At 36.9% G+C, this 15,033-nt stretch overlaps 2 protein-coding genes across 4 annotated transcripts; one reads left to right on the top strand and one right to left on the bottom strand.

The window, feature by feature from the left end:
* The first annotated feature begins 446 nt into the window (after positions 1-446).
* On the top strand, positions 447-10,097 carry LOC146161267 (zinc finger MYND domain-containing protein 11-like). 3 transcript variants are annotated; one of them, XM_083384414.1, is made up of 17 exons: positions 447-640; positions 1,843-2,002; positions 2,305-2,463; positions 3,099-3,188; positions 3,532-3,615; positions 3,727-3,855; positions 4,014-4,109; positions 4,190-4,308; positions 4,672-4,798; positions 5,262-5,348; positions 5,477-5,548; positions 5,615-5,687; positions 6,958-7,025; positions 7,203-7,271; positions 7,622-7,777; positions 8,456-8,572; positions 9,579-10,097. In XM_083384414.1, the coding sequence occupies exons 1-17, from the start codon at positions 522-524 to the stop codon at positions 9,735-9,737; spliced, it is 1,884 nt and encodes a 627-aa protein (XP_083240540.1). In that variant the 5' UTR covers positions 447-521; the 3' UTR covers positions 9,738-10,097. The 3 variants fall into 3 exon arrangements, with proteins under 3 accessions (XP_083240540.1, XP_083240539.1, XP_083240541.1); XM_083384413.1 differs by having other exon boundaries at positions 6,943-7,025; XM_083384415.1 differs by lacking the exon at positions 6,958-7,025 and having other exon boundaries at positions 9,579-9,720.
* A 49-nt stretch (positions 10,098-10,146) lies between these two features.
* On the bottom strand, positions 10,147-14,025 carry LOC146161266 (uncharacterized). Its single transcript, XM_083384412.1, has 5 exons — positions 13,709-14,025; positions 13,194-13,439; positions 12,273-12,458; positions 11,924-12,031; positions 10,147-11,339 (listed from the first exon to the last, which is right to left on the bottom strand). Exons 1-5 carry the CDS (start codon positions 13,838-13,840, stop codon positions 11,115-11,117), a joined length of 897 nt encoding a protein of 298 aa, XP_083240538.1. The 5' UTR covers positions 13,841-14,025; the 3' UTR covers positions 10,147-11,114.
* Between the last annotated feature and the right edge of the window lie 1,008 nt (positions 14,026-15,033).

The raw sequence follows: 15,033 nt of genomic DNA, 5'->3' as shown, positions 1-15,033 counted from the left end.
TAAGATCAGCTGGCTATTCGGGTAATAACCTTAGTCTCGACGCAGAAGTATTTGATTTGCGTTGTTGTTAAAAATATGAAATTGTAGAAAATGCCAATGGAATCTTTTTAAAAATTAACCCTGCGAACCATTTATAAAAACCTAAACATTGAATAACATTACATGTGACGATAAATGGGCTTATAAAACTTTTTTTAAAGGTGTGATTCGAAAATTAAAATGTTTCACACTAGTGTATACAAATCTAATTTTAACTAGCTGACTAATGTAGGTTTTATCAAAATCTATAGTTTCTATAAACTTTGGGTTTTTATTATTTACAAAACATATTATACAATAATTATTATTATCATCATATTACCATTTCAAAGAAACATAACCAACCTTAAAATTCGCTGTAACGAGCATCAATACACGTTGTTGATTTGTTTTGATTTCTACTTCACCATCGTACGTAAAGTGGGACGCTTCTGTTATTTTGCTAGATTTATTGCTGTGAAAGCCAAACTGTGTAAGACACAATGATACTGGAAGAAAATAGAAGACGGTCTTCAAAACCAAATGTAGTCCTGGAACTTTATCACGCCATTGAAATGATTCGCAAACAGCGACAGATTGCGAACTTGCACCGAATTGTGAAGTAAGCGTATATCCTTACTAATGTTAATTATCTAATCGTTATTGCAATTACGTTATGTACTGCACAAAAATCACCAAAAATATTGCATTTCAATAATCTGTGAAGAAAGATTGTATATATAAACTACAATGACATATTTATGACATCAATCAACTCAAGAAATAAAATGTCTTGGAGTTATAGTATTTTGTCAAATCACATCACTTTCATATGAAAATATATTGTATGTATAATAAATTGAGTCAACCATTTTGTTATTTATTCTAAACTTTGATTGATAATCTCATTGACTTATACTAGGACTGCCTATTGTAACTATGGTTTGGTAATTGGGTCACAGTCTCCTCTGAGTCTGCATTTCATTGCACATTTCACCAATATTTCAGGTGTACAGTGCCAAACTTAAATTTTATTCAAAATTTAGGAGAACAATTTACTAATACAAATGGGCAAACCAATTGCTTAAAAAAATCTAAGGTGGACAAATGCTAAGCTTTTACAGAATGCAGACTGGGTCTCAAGTGTGCCAGATCTCGAAACTTTTAGGGGTGCAGGTTTAGTTAAAAAACTTTCAAGTGGACTTCACATTTAACAGCTAGGTCACTGTCATTTAACAAGTTTATGTAGTAACTTGTTTACTAGTTTGGTGTACACTAGGGTTCCTCTTTTCCCAGATTTTTTCACTCTCGAAAACGGGATTGAAAAATTAAAATTCCCGGGAATCGTGACGAAAAAATTATACCTAATTACGTCATTTTGATGTTTAAAATTATTTTATATTAGCTCCAAACTTTTAATTCAGCTCATTTATGTTCTGGAGTGTTGCTTCTGCAATCTTACTAGGCCTTTTTGTATTAAATGCTGCACCCTTATTTGTTTTTATTTAAAAAAAATCGCATGCAGGGCGCATTTTTGTTTGTAGAATAAATTTAATTAAGTTTTTCCACTGGTAAGCGCAAATAATGCAACTCAGGCAACCACTTTAATAGGTTTAGTAATATTTTTTTCTTTATATCAGTCAAAAACGACAAGTTTTGCTATGTTGCTGAGTAACCGAGATTATAAAAGAATTTCCCGAGATTCGGGATCGTTAATTCGCGGGAAATCCCTGGAATTTCCCGTTGAAACATTCCCGGAGAGGAACCCAAGTGTAAACTACTATGCATGGTAAAACAACTTTTTATTGTTTTTAATTTATTTAGATTTACTGACAGAGAATATGGCCTCTCGGCCAAGGAATGTCTCATCAACCTTCACAAAGCTATTACCGACAATCTAATAGTTGAAACTGTTACTATTGGCTGCAAAGGTGCAAAAGCTGGTGTTGAACAAGAAGGATATTGGATACCCGAAAAAGAAAATGTATAACACTTTTTTTATTTTTGTTTTCAATTTTAGTATGATTGTTGTAGTTGTTCCAGAAATATTTTGTAACGACCACAGAACTGTCTTTTCAAACACTTCAGTGTTTATTTGAAAAACAAATATATAACCCTGGTTTTACAATAAAACTGTTTTTTCCAAAACTAACAAACGTTTTTAGTAAGATGTTAAACATTCTATAAGAAGACGGACTTGCCTTAAATGTTAATTTTAACTTGTTTAAACTACTCACACGATTTTTTGTGCACATATAACAATTTCTTTTGGCCATTTGGTTACAGTTTATTAATGCAATCAAAGAAGAGAGCCATGATTGGTACTGCTTTGACTGTCATAAGCCCGGAGAGGTGGTCGGATGTTCAGCATGCTTTCGAGTTTACCACAAAGATTGCTTGCCAGATGTGAAAGCTTTTAACAAATTCACATGCTCTTGGTGTAAGGTATGTTTTTTTAACATGACGTATATATAAATCGATTAAAAAGCCATCGTTTAATTAAATAATTTGTATACACATCTGGTCTGAAGACTGTTTATTTATTAAAACAGATAAATAAACAGTCTTCAGATCTTTGGATACGAAGACAAGAGTCTTTCTTTTACATTTTATTGTCCGCGGGAGATCCTTACTTTTCTAAAGTGTTTCATCTTTGTATACACATGTGTGTTTCTATTTTTTTTTTCACTTTTAAAAATGTGATGCCCAGATGTTGACTCTATCAGTAGTAAAATATTTAAAGGTCATTAAATGCACAACCAATATGCATTCTAGGGAATGATGTCTATTTCCAGAATGCACATAATTTACTTGCCACACTCAATTACTTGGTCTATTCCTAAAGAAAATAAAACTTTCGCTATACACTTTGTCTACTTTCTCATGCATACATATCATCAATTACTCATCATAAATTTGGTGTTCCGTTATGCAAGACTAGTTTTAATACAGTATTATATAGTTTAGATGAATATATCTACCCTGACATAGCTAAGTTTACTGGGTTGAGTCTCACTAAATTAATTGCCCACTAACAATAAGCAATGTGCTAACTTTTTTTCTTATTTTATGTGTTTTAGGCCAGCAGCTGCTCTGCAAATGCAGGTGATCAGGAAACATTGGCACTTGGTAAATGCCTGCATTTTGTGGTCACTCAACAAAAGGAGCATGTAAGAAAGTTTGAAATGCAGCCATAAATATAGAAAACTTATTTAAACGTTATTGTCCAACTCAGTAAGCCCCCCTTGATTTTGTCTATAAGGTTATATGTGCAAAAACTGGATACAGAATGCAATTCTAACTGTGAAAATGATGACATGTTGTATCATATGTAAACCTGTTTATCTTAGCTGTTTGACCAGTTGACCTGGTATTGCCAAGGTGTATAAATTATTTTCTTATACTATTTAAGACGAACTACATAACAAAATACCTTAAAGCACAACCATACATGTTACATTCTATTTGCATCCAAATTTTATAACAGTACACATTCTAAAACCAAATTTTTAGTGGAAAGAACTGTCAACTGCAAAGGATTTTCCTTTTTATGACTACTTTGTTCACTCTCCCTACGATCTAGAAAAGCTGCAAATGGTGAGTAAGAATTTATCAGCAAGTATTCGTTTTTAAATAAACCAACATATCGGAGCTTTTCACTTAAAAGTGCACAGCAAACTGTAATTTTTTACGTTTATATTTTTTAAGGACTGCCACAATTGTATCTTCAAATGCACTGAGGAGTTCCAAGCCAAAGCACTTCAAATTCATCACAACTGCGTGGTAGCGTTGGGTTTCGATCATGCATTAGCAAAGTTGGCCCAGCAATTTATTGAGGTTATTGATTTAAAATCCTTGCCTAATTTAAATAGGTTTCATATTTACTGATTACTTTTTTAGACATTTTTATAAAGCACCACTGCTATTTAAATCCTACATATATCACCAGCCACCTTTTTCTTATTTTGTATTTTAGAATAGTATAATTTTTGCAGGATTGTTCCTATGAACTACAAGAGCTCAAGTTGTGCAGGAACTGCTTTTATCTTTCCAACACTAAACCTATGAAGGATTGGTTTTGCAAGCCTTGTGTAAGCCAATAAAAAGTTATCTTAGATGGTACAGGTATCGTCCTTTTTCTTTTCAATGTTGTATGTTTTGTTCTATGCAGGACCCACCACATCAAGTCGTATGGGCAAAGCAAAAGGGCTTTGAGTATTGGCCAGCGAAAATCATTCAAGTAGAAAAAGACAGAGTCGATGTTCGTTTCTTTGGCAGACATCACCCAAGGTAAAGAAGGCATCATTGTTTATAATATTGAAATAATTGCAGTAGATACACAATTTAAATACATTTAGGAAAGACTATCAGATTGCCAATTGGCTAAGGTTGGAAATTTGCAGCAGATTTGGGATTAAAACTTTTATTTTAACCTATTTTAACGACTCTCCTTTAACTTGCAAGTAATTTCCTGCTGCCATAAATTCCTATCCCTTGTAAAGCTGTTTTAACAAATACCCAAGCGGTTCATACTCCAGTTAAGGCTTCCCAGCCAGAGAAACTGTAACTCACCGGCAAAAAATCCGGCTTACCAACTTTACGGTTTCTTTGGCTGAAACGTAAACGATTTACGACTTAGATTGTTTTTTCCAGGGCTTGGATTCCAATCGATGCAGTACGCGCTATCTCGGTGAGCCCCACTGAGCTTAAGGTAAAACGCAAACAACAGTGGAAGCAGGCCAGTGATGAAATGAAGGAGTACATTCGGCAGTGCGAATGTGTAAGTAAAAAATCTTCGTTAGATGCTTGAGATGCGGCCTATGTTATCGTGGAATACTGCGCAACAAAATCTAGCTTGTTAAAGATTGAACCAGAGATAGCCAACCTGTTAGTTATTAGAAGGTTGAAGCTAATACGGGCAACAAAATATTTGATTTGACCAGGGATGGCCAACCAATGGTGTTGAATAAATATAAACGGCCTATTATTATTCAAAAAGAGTTCATGATCGTGCTTAAGCAAAAACAACTTAGTTTTTATAGTGATGAATTGTATGCCCGGAGAAGTAAAACTGTGTAGGCCCTAACTGTCAACATTTCTATTACTAAACTACGGCTAAGTAAAATTATGTACAACATGCATCATGTTCTCCTGGATTATAAAACTTATCGTCAATAGGCAAACTTAAACCTCTGACCGAATTTGTAACGCTTCCTGTGATATTTATTTGTTTTAAATTACAGGTGTTGGGAAAAGACGAAGCATCCAAAATAATCCTGTACGATTCGCCGTATGGCATTGGCAAAAATTCTGAACTGGTATCTGCAATGGTAAGTTTCAAAATAGGTTTAGTCATAGGACGACTGTTAAGTACGCAACTTCACTTGTGCAACTATTAACTTCAAATGTACTTCCGGTCAAAGTCGTTATCTGATTTACAGCAAATTTGACTTTTTAGGAAGATAGAAATGATTCTGTCAGTTCTCCCCAACCTGGAAGTGCAAAGAGCTCTCCCGCTAAAGAATCTAAGGTAGCGTTATCTTACATGGTTAAACAGGTGTTTTATTTAAAGTATAACTCCTGCTTTGTATTTTAGAAAAACGACTCCATTGAAGAAAGTCCGACTGTTTGTATGGAAAACGAATCGATGAAAGTTACGGTGCTTGACGGTAAGGAAATCACATCATGATTATACTGCACCGGTGGCTTAATGTAGCACAATGGTTCATAACCTTTTTGTTGCCGCGACCCCCTTTCCAGTTTTCACTAACCTACGCAACCCCCCAATTTTGGTGTATTGCCATATTAAACCATGTACAATTTGGCAAAAAATCACATTTCTTGACAGATGGTTTTAAAATTTAGCAAAAATGCCCGGATAGTTGAATTTACGGTTTAAAGGTTTTTTTTGTCTGATACCAATTTTTTTTTAACTAAAGGTCCTTAATATAGATTAAGAAAGTATTTAATAGGAAAAATGACGTAACAGAGAATTCAGTTGTATTTAAAAGTTGTTCCAAGGTTTGATCAAATGTCAAAAAACGAGTGGTCAAATGGCCACTGTTCCTTTTTTATTGGAATGGCGATTAAATTGGAGCAATAATTCAATCAATAATTAACAACAAGATTTATGGTGACATCATTAACCCAACTGATCACTGAAACAAATGTCATAAACAGAATTATAATGACGGCGGTTTTTGTTGCTCTTACTGCAGGGGTTCTTTAATTGGGGTCCGTGAACCCATTGGGGACAAGAGGGCTAGTTTGAGGGGGCCCTTAAACGCTTCATTTAAAAAAAGATGTTTTCAAAAGAAAGTTCAATTGCATTGGTTGGACCGAAAACAGCAGGTTTCCTAAGTCTACTTGATCAGGTGAAACCAAAAAATTTAAGGTGTCCACGTTACAAAAAGTTCAAAAACCACTGTTCTACTAGTTTTTAGTTTTTTTTTGTTGTTTTTTAGTTTATATCCTTGTCAATTTTTTTGTTAAAATAATAGTAAAAATGCTGCGTTTCACCATTTTTAGAAATCTTACTAAAAATTCCGTTTCCTTTGAGCTATGACTTTTAAAGTAGATTGCTAAATGGAAACTTTTTCATTTAGAGCAGTGGTGCAAACTGAGGGGCGCGCCCCCCTAGAGGGACGTGTGAGGTTCACAGGGGGGGTCGCGAGAAATTGACAAACTCTGTATGAATTATGACTAAACGTTAAGGCGAAGTGAGATTTTCCTGCTACTAATCCTCGAGCCTTCGTGGGGCGCGAGTTTTGGTAAAATTGTAAAAGGGGGCGTGTCTCAAAAAGTTTAAGAACCACTGATTTGCGTGTGTCCATGTCATATCAATTTTACATTTGCTCCCCATTAAAGCCTTATAGAAACGTGACTATATAGTAGCATCCTGGTTTACGCCGCATAATTGTTCAGATTCGGTTAACATAGAATCTTCGCCGGAGACAAAAGGTCCCGTTGCATTGGCAAAGAGAACCCTGGACAATGATAACGAATCGGTAAGCATGTGTGACCAACCTTTGTCTGGCCAGGTTTACCTGTTGTTTTTTGTGATTGCTTCGGCTCAAGAGCTTTTTAACCGCATTTACTTCGAAGTAGTTAAATTATCTGTAAACTTTACCCAGAACGAAGAGAACATTGGAGCCAGATTTTAAGTTATGGCGTTGTTTTTGCAGGATGCGATTCCTGCAAAGCGAATAAAGCTGGAAAACTCGTCGCCGGAGAAAGAAAATGCTCCAAGCAACGTAATTTTCCTGGTTTTGAACTACATAGGCACCTCTAAATCTAGGCGTAGCCTATATCCTTGGTTATTGCCTATCACCCTGCTATTTCTGTTAAAGATGAAAACTTAATCTAATAACGCTATTTGTCGAACCATTAAAAACAGTAAACGTTACAATTTCCGGACTGTAGTTTTTGTATATCATCGAAAAGCTTTATGTTTTCGGTATGTACAACAAAATTTATTTGCAATGTAACAAAAGTTGAAATTTTATTCCGTAAGAGAAACTGTTGTTTTTATCATTATACGCGCGTGACTCGGGTTCGATTCCCGGACTCTTATCCCTAATTGCCTCAAAATTTATATCGGTAGCTCGACTCGCGCGAAAACTCGATTTTGTCCGAGTTGAACACCACCGACTGCGGCTGCAAGAAGCGCTACGAGTCTATTCTGATGAAATTCAAGGACTACGTCATCGAATCAAACCGCCTCGACAAATCCAAGCTGATGAGGGCAGCCGCAATCAAGGTATTAGGTTTAATCTGCTGTGTGGAAAGCCAAATATTCCTATATTAACGGGTTTGCAATATTATAGAGCAGTAATTCCCAAACTAGTGTGCCTCGAGAGATTGTCAAGTGTGCTGCGAAACTTTTTGTAATTTCCGAAAATAAGTTATTTGTACTGCCAATAGACATACACGCAAGCATTTTCGACTTAAATACGCTCTATCCATTACGAATTATTAATATTGAGACTTTTACATATAGTTCGTCGTGTGTTAAGTGCGATTGTTAAATGACTCTATTCTTTTCTGTTAAAAGTATGCCGCGAGCCAAAAAAGTTTTGGAACCACTGTTATAGAGGGTTGTTTTGTTTGAAAACTATTGTGTTACCTCGGTTTATAAGTATTACTCGACTTACTAATTTAATAAATATAATGTCAATAAATGGCCATGTAGGACGGTAACATACAGCTTTTGATAAACTATACGTTTCTGTGGACATTACTACAGCCGACTTAGAGCAATATACCATTTTTTTCAATAGTTAATTTGATTTTGTGCGGGATTCTGCAAGTTTAGTGCCGACAGACCGTAAAAATCGCCACTTTACCCACCGCTATGCAAAGTCGTTAAGTTAAAGTGTTATAAACAGACGTTAAATAAACACTTTGCTTCTAAACGCGTGATTTCATTTAAACGCAGTCGGATTTCGAGCGCGACGAAGCCACCGCCAAAGTGACTGCGGAGTACGAGGAAAAGTTGAAGGATCTGCGGGAAAGCCACGAAAAGGAACTAGCTGAAGCTAAAATGCAACGATGGGTAATTTGCATGCGACCAAACAAACTGCGACGAAACCGTTAAAAACTAATTGGGGGCGTATCATCTCGCATATACAATTGCAATAAAATTTCGTTCCTAAATAACTGTAAAAAAAGTAAAATCCATAAAATGGTTTTAACTGATTGTTATGTTCTTTAAATCAAGGAAAAAAATGTGTTTGTGCTTCTATTGTAAAAATAGCGCTAGCTTATCTTAGACTTAAACGGTTGTTATGTTTAATTAAAAACGTTGAAATAAGATGGGTGTTTACTGTTCAGCGTACACGCCACGAGAAATTTTACCTAAATCAAACGGCAAAATCAGGTTAATATCGCGGACTCACGAATTTCGACCAAACATGGCCTCGCTGTTCGACTGAGCCAATGTGAGCTCGCCGAGAAACGATTAATTAATTATTATATAGGACAATTTTCCGCTGTATCCTGTTCGACCATTCAAAGGAGATCCACAGCCCGCATTAAGCAACTGAAAATTCATAAACAACATGTGTATGTTCTGTAACCAAGCCCTTCTGGAGTCGTACTGACCAACTATAACGACACACATTAAAATTCTGACAAGGCCGACTAATTTTGGTTAGCCTTTCCAAAGGCATTCGTTGTACTATATAATGCTGGTCGTTAACCAACGAAAACGGCACACATTATAGTACACCTGACCGACTTTGCGAAGGTATCAGTTCGATCCGTTTCGCATGCAAAAGTTTTCCAGCCTTGCCTTGGTTGCAGGAGAATCCTGATAAGGCCGCCTGAACTTGGTTAACCTTTTCAAAGGCATTCTTTGTACTATATAGTGTTGGTCGTTGTGCTATATAACGTTGGCCGTTATTGTTGGTCAGTACGACTTCAGAAGGGCTTGACCACAGGACATACCCAATTGTATTCGTATGTTTCAGTTATATGAGGGTACTTGCAGTTTCCCATTGACGAGCTTTCCCAAAACAACCGCGCTACTTTATATATGAATTATTTCTTATTTCGCGCAGTGCCAGACCTGTTTAGTCCCAGCGACCAACCCTTGCTGCAAGAACTCGAGCTACTGCGACGAATGCTCGAAAAAGGTTAGGCCGGGAAGCGGGGACGATTGTGCGACCCCTGATACCCCTACAGCGCGCGGACGCCGCCCCAAAAGATCCCGATCGTGAACCCCAAGTGACCCTCTTTATTTTCTTGCTTGACTTATTTTCTTTTTCGCTGTATTACTGCCATTCGTTTGAGATGTGCCAACTTCTGTTGTTTGTGTTTTCATTCGCATTCAGGCCTATTTGCGGTATAGTGCTATGGTATAGGTCATATTTTGTTATTGATATGACTCGCCAAATACATTTAGCTCGATTAAGTCGAAAATGGTTCTAAATCACATCTCAGCAAAACCCTTTAAAAAAATACCTGACTCAGCTCAGCATATCTGTCGTGTATACTAGCAGTCCTGCCTGATCGAAATTTCCTGCTAAGCAAAATCGTTCTTCCCTTTAAAATATATACAGCGCAAGTATTAGTGCCAAAGTGTCAAAAGTATCCTTATGACACTAATATAAAACATCTGTCCGGCTACATATCTTTGTTTAATCGAGCTTGCTTAAACTGTTTTTTTTTGCGTAACAAGTCCGGCATAATTTTGATATCAAAAATTTAATTACCACCCATTTTAAAATTCGGCGTTTTTCGCGTGCTATTTTACAACGTGTACTTTTTTTCTCGCACAAGACTGTATTTTGATTGCGTTTTTATAATAAACGCTTTCGTGCGTGCTTTTTTCAAAACTACCCACTCGTGTTTCTAGTTACACATAAAATAAACATTTTGTAAATTCGTTTAAGATAAAAGTCGTTTTTGTTTTTAACATTAACAACATGCCGTCTGGCCAATGACGGGTACAAGCGCGAAATTGGATTTACGACATAAAGAGAAAATATAAGTGCTCGTCAGAAACAAAACGATAAAGTTGCGTTGAACGCTGACATACGACAAATCGATGTAATTAAAGTTTGCATGAACGGAGATTAGACGGGTTCAAAACAATCTTGCAGCGAGTGCACAATATAGCATTTGACTCTTATATTTCATAAAAGCATTGGTTCGTCAACTTTTCGGAATCATTAACCTTGCCAAGGACAGTTTTGATTTAAATTACCACTTTTTAATTTAAAAATGAATAACCGTTATCAGCTAATAAATAAACACAACCAAATTGCCATATTAACTTAGATTTAAATAAACTGTTAACAGTTGGAAGCACTTTGGTATTAGTAAAAGATAAGCGCCTCTTATCATGGTCAAAATACCTCTTGGGGATAATTTGCCTCATTGAATGAATGGGGCATTGCTTAGATAAAATAAACAAAAAGTGCTCTAAAAATGGCACGGATGCCTGCGTATGCGTTTTCATATGAGCAAAGGCACGCATATATGTCACAAGAAAAAACAATACGCCGTTAAACGGAAAAAAACTTTGCCTTGCAATCAGTCGAGCCAATAACGTTTCGGTCAACGCGCGAATTCAATTCTTAGTCAAAGGAAGCTCATCGAAACTTCTTGAAGAGTCCGGTCAGAATATGATCGTGTTCAGCCGAGCTGAGTTCCACGACAAGCTGCTGCTGAGTAGCGCGCAATTCCTCGCACCTTGACTCGACATGCTCGAACAACTGCGAGAGGCCAGCCTGACCCGAGGCGTTGGTTCTCTCAAGGAAGTCGACCGCTCTGTAGGCCTTGGGTGGCTCCAGATTGCCGTCCTTTCCCTTCCACTCCTGCAAATTAGAAAACATCCACTTAAAAGCGAGTTTAGGTACATAAAAATTGCGAATTAATTTCTTTAGCATTTGATCTAAAACTGTTTATATAAACATATGACACATAAAATCATTTCTCAACATTTACAAAAATACAGTATATATTTCGCCTATAAGGCATCGTCATGTTTCTGTAAATTTCTGTAAATTTTAAGAAATTATTTTATGTTTTATCTTTTTATAAACAGTCTTAGATCATCTGATACGAAAACAAGAATCTTTCTTTTACATTTTATTGTCTGCGGAAGATTCCTTTCTTCCTAAAGTGTTTCAGCTTTAGCATTTAATGTCCAACTAATATCCTTGTTTATATAAGCTTTGTCTTCTTTTTATTTACGAGGAGTTTAGTTTTAAACTTAGAACCACGAAGGGGAAATTTACTGGGTGAAAAATCGAAGGTAAACGCACATTACAGTTTGCTCTGTAGCGGAATTTTACAACAACACAAACTATTGTTTAAAATTTACCACCTGAGCAATATTTGCACAGAATGCCTATTACGCTTTTATGTCATTCTTCCTAAAGTAAACTTTTTCGCCAACCTCCATGACGAACTGCAGTCGGGCAAAGTGAGTAAGGAAGAGTTTAAATTCGCCAGGAAACTCGTGGTTGACAACCAAGTGCGCGTTTTCACAGATCAGCTGTTGTGCCTAAGACAAAAAAATGTTTAAGTACGGGTGGTAATTATTAGTTAAAATGTAATAAATTCAGTAAATTTGATAGATTTATCAGATTTCGTTACAGTTGTAGGCCTAAAGCAGTATTAAATTTTGTATGGGCATTTTCAGCCAAAAATATTTTTTATTGTGAAACAAATCCTATAAAAGCATTGTCCTCCAATCAAGACAAATAGCCTGGTCGCAAATTGGCAATCGTACAAGTCATATATACCTCCTTGTCCAGTGGGTAGAGAACGTTCCAGACGAAGGACCTCCATTTCTGGATCATTTCCGCGTTCTTCTCTTCTTCGGCTCTTTTCAGGTAGTCCCTCAAATGCTTGTGCTCGCCCACAACCCCCTTGAAGCTGGCATCCTCGACTAGACGGTTGCCGTAGAGGGGTCCGTAGAGATCGCGGATCTAAACGACAACTATACCGTTACACTTTTGGATAAACCAGTTTATAAGGTTATTGGCAGAAGTCACCGTCGTGAAACTTAGTGACTATATAGTTTTTATTTTGTAACTATACGCCAAATTAGATTTAGCGTTCAAAATTTAGTTGCCTCCAGTTGTTAAACACAATACTTTTTCAATTCGTATTTCATGTAAGCAGTGTTTTTTTTAAGGTGTTTTAGGGCACCGAAACGGTCCCCCAAATTTCTCCAGCGATTCCCAAATTTTGGACTTGCAACTTTTTGGTATTTAAATGAAACACTTGCGGTCTCTTAAAACTACTTAGCGGTCACCCAAACCAAACCTTAAAAAAAATGCATGTGAGTATTCCAGATCGGTATACTGATACTATCGGGCGAGTACCGATAGTACCATTTAGCATCGAAAATGGGCCCAGATTCGCAATTATTGAAGATCTCTACGAGTAAGTATACACGTGCTTTTTTTTCTACATGTTGTACACTAAATCTTTTAAACCTATAAAAGTAGTAAAGCACTCATCGGGGTTTATGCGATCTTATAAGAAAAATTACACTGCATTCGGAGGAATAAAAAGCTGATTTCAGTTGAATTCGTCCTACCAGGAGTGCATAATTTCCAAATATGAACAAAAAACCTAACGATCTACTGTTTCACGTGTCGTGTACCTGATGTAACTCAAGTCGTACAACGTGAACTGCAATCGATCGGGCAAATTACCTGTTTCGTGATCAGTTCCAGTTGGATTTCCTTTCGCGCGTGCCTTTTGTCCAGGTAAGTCGTGACGAAATAGGATACGAGACCGAACAGAATCGAGCTGAAGACTTTTGTTTCAAAACTCATCGACCACCACTTTTTCTGCTTGTCGTGCCCGGTGTTGCCGTTCTTCCTCGTCTGATTTTGGTCAACAGTGGTGCTGTCGTTGGCTCGCGAAGAGGAAACGGCAAAGTTGCGCGAATGAATCACCTGATATTTGACAATTTCACAGTATTTAGTGAACTGTACCATGTGCGTGCAAATACCCAACTAGTTATGCAGCTTTAGTTTTTCACTTGAATTTTCGTATGGTATTGTATTCAGTATAAAGTGAACAAAAAACGCATTTTACTTTTTACCGATTTTGAGTAGCAAACAAGACAACCAAGCTATAAGTCTTGCATGGACCAACACACAAGTCTAAATAAAGTCACTATTGCTAAAAACATTTTTTAGCGAATGAATGGGCTTTTTCTAACCTTTGCTTGTTGCGTAGCGAAGCATGATTTTTTCACCAAAGAGATCCTTCCGAGCGTTTCGCCGCTCGAATTCGCCAAAAGCCTCTGGGCTATGGTTAAGAAGCATCTTGCTTGAAGGCTGGGCAAAGCCATGCTGTAATTCAACCGTAGAGCTACGGATTTAATGCTCAGTGGATTCGTTTAGGTACAAACAAACTGATTTTCACACCGTTGTTTATAAGCTTCTTGTTCGAGATAATGGCGGTTTCGACTGGAATTGAAAATATCACGTTCAATTAAATAACAACTTTTTGAAATGATTATTCGATCAGTATTTGTTTTCGTATGATAGAATGAACAAACATGTCGTTTGTCTCGCTTATATAGTTGGTTGCACATATTTTCTCCTGTCGTATTGAGAAACACGTTTAATGTCGCATAACAACAATAACATTTCAAAGGGCGATGACAGCTCTAACGTCTACTATGTTTTTGTAGCCCTGCCGTTAGGTCCTACTTAGTTGCCTGTCACCCTACCTGCTGCCATTCTTGTACTGACCTATGCTGGCGTAACGGTACAAAGTCTGCCGAAGCGTAACTGCTATACTTACCCTGTATCTCATTTAACTACAGTCTAGTTAGCCGGCGCAATGCTCTTATTGTTGATGCTACGCTATTCCCGCGACAAAGCGGAAACTGTTGATGGCAAAACACGACACATCGCACCGAGGTTATTTCCCGGTCTGACAAGTGTTGTTGTTAAACCTAAAATACAGCGATCGAAGAAATTGCGGAATGATTTTAAATTCCACTGAACTTGCTAAGACACTCCCTTTAGCGATTTCTCTAAAAAAATCGTTATGAACTTTTTATTGTTTTACGATATAAGTCTAAGAACTATCTGGTTATATAGGCAATAGGCCAAACTTGTTTTTTTGTAATTTCGCTATGTGAATACAGTAGACAGGTCAGCAGGTATAGAGTCATATTTTAAGAACTTGCTCCATTGCTACAAATCTTAGAGAAAAAGTTTACCATCCTGCGTTACATGGTTCTGAGTGGGCTGCTGCAGCTAGGACGGTTCGATAATATCGGATCGGAGCCGGATTTCCTCTGCCAAGGGATAGTTTCGGTACTTGTCCGATACTCTGGTGGTATTAGTGCGTTTTGCTTATTTGACTTCAGTAATGACATCATTTTGTATCGGATCAAAACGCGATAACTTTTTATCAAAATGTCGGGTATTGGTATCCCAATAAAATAGCACGGATCGGAGTTTAAACACATTCCAGCTGAGGTAAAGACATGGCCTATTTGTTACATTAAAGTTTTTTTAATCAGTTTTT

The sequence above is a fragment of the Ascidiella aspersa genome, chromosome 3, assembly GCF_963924565.1.
Source record: "Ascidiella aspersa chromosome 3, kaAscAspe10.2, whole genome shotgun sequence".
In the NCBI taxonomy this organism is placed as follows: Eukaryota; Metazoa; Chordata; class Ascidiacea; order Phlebobranchia; family Ascidiidae; genus Ascidiella; species Ascidiella aspersa.
This window is presented reverse-complemented; position numbering and strand designations above follow the sequence as displayed.

Coding starts and splice junctions, on each gene's coding strand:
- LOC146161267 (XM_083384413.1), top strand. CDS start 522: ATGATACTGGAAGAAAATAGAAGACGGTCTTCAAAACCAAATGTAGTC. Junction 3,856..4,013: donor TGGCCCAGCAATTTATTGAG/GTTATTGATTTA, acceptor TAATTTTTGCAG/GATTGTTCCTATGAACTACA. Junction 7,026..7,202: donor TGGACAATGATAACGAATCG/GTAAGCATGTGT, acceptor TTGTTTTTGCAG/GATGCGATTCCTGCAAAGCG.
- LOC146161266 (XM_083384412.1), bottom strand. CDS start 13,840: ATGGCTTTGCCCAGCCTTCAAGCAAGATGCTTCTTAACCATAGCCCAG. Junction 13,440..13,708: donor TCGCTACGCAACAAGCAAAG/GTTAGAAAAAGC, acceptor GTCAAATATCAG/GTGATTCATTCGCGCAACTT. Junction 12,459..13,193: donor TGGAACTGATCACGAAACAG/GTAATTTGCCCG, acceptor GTTGTCGTTTAG/ATCCGCGATCTCTACGGACC.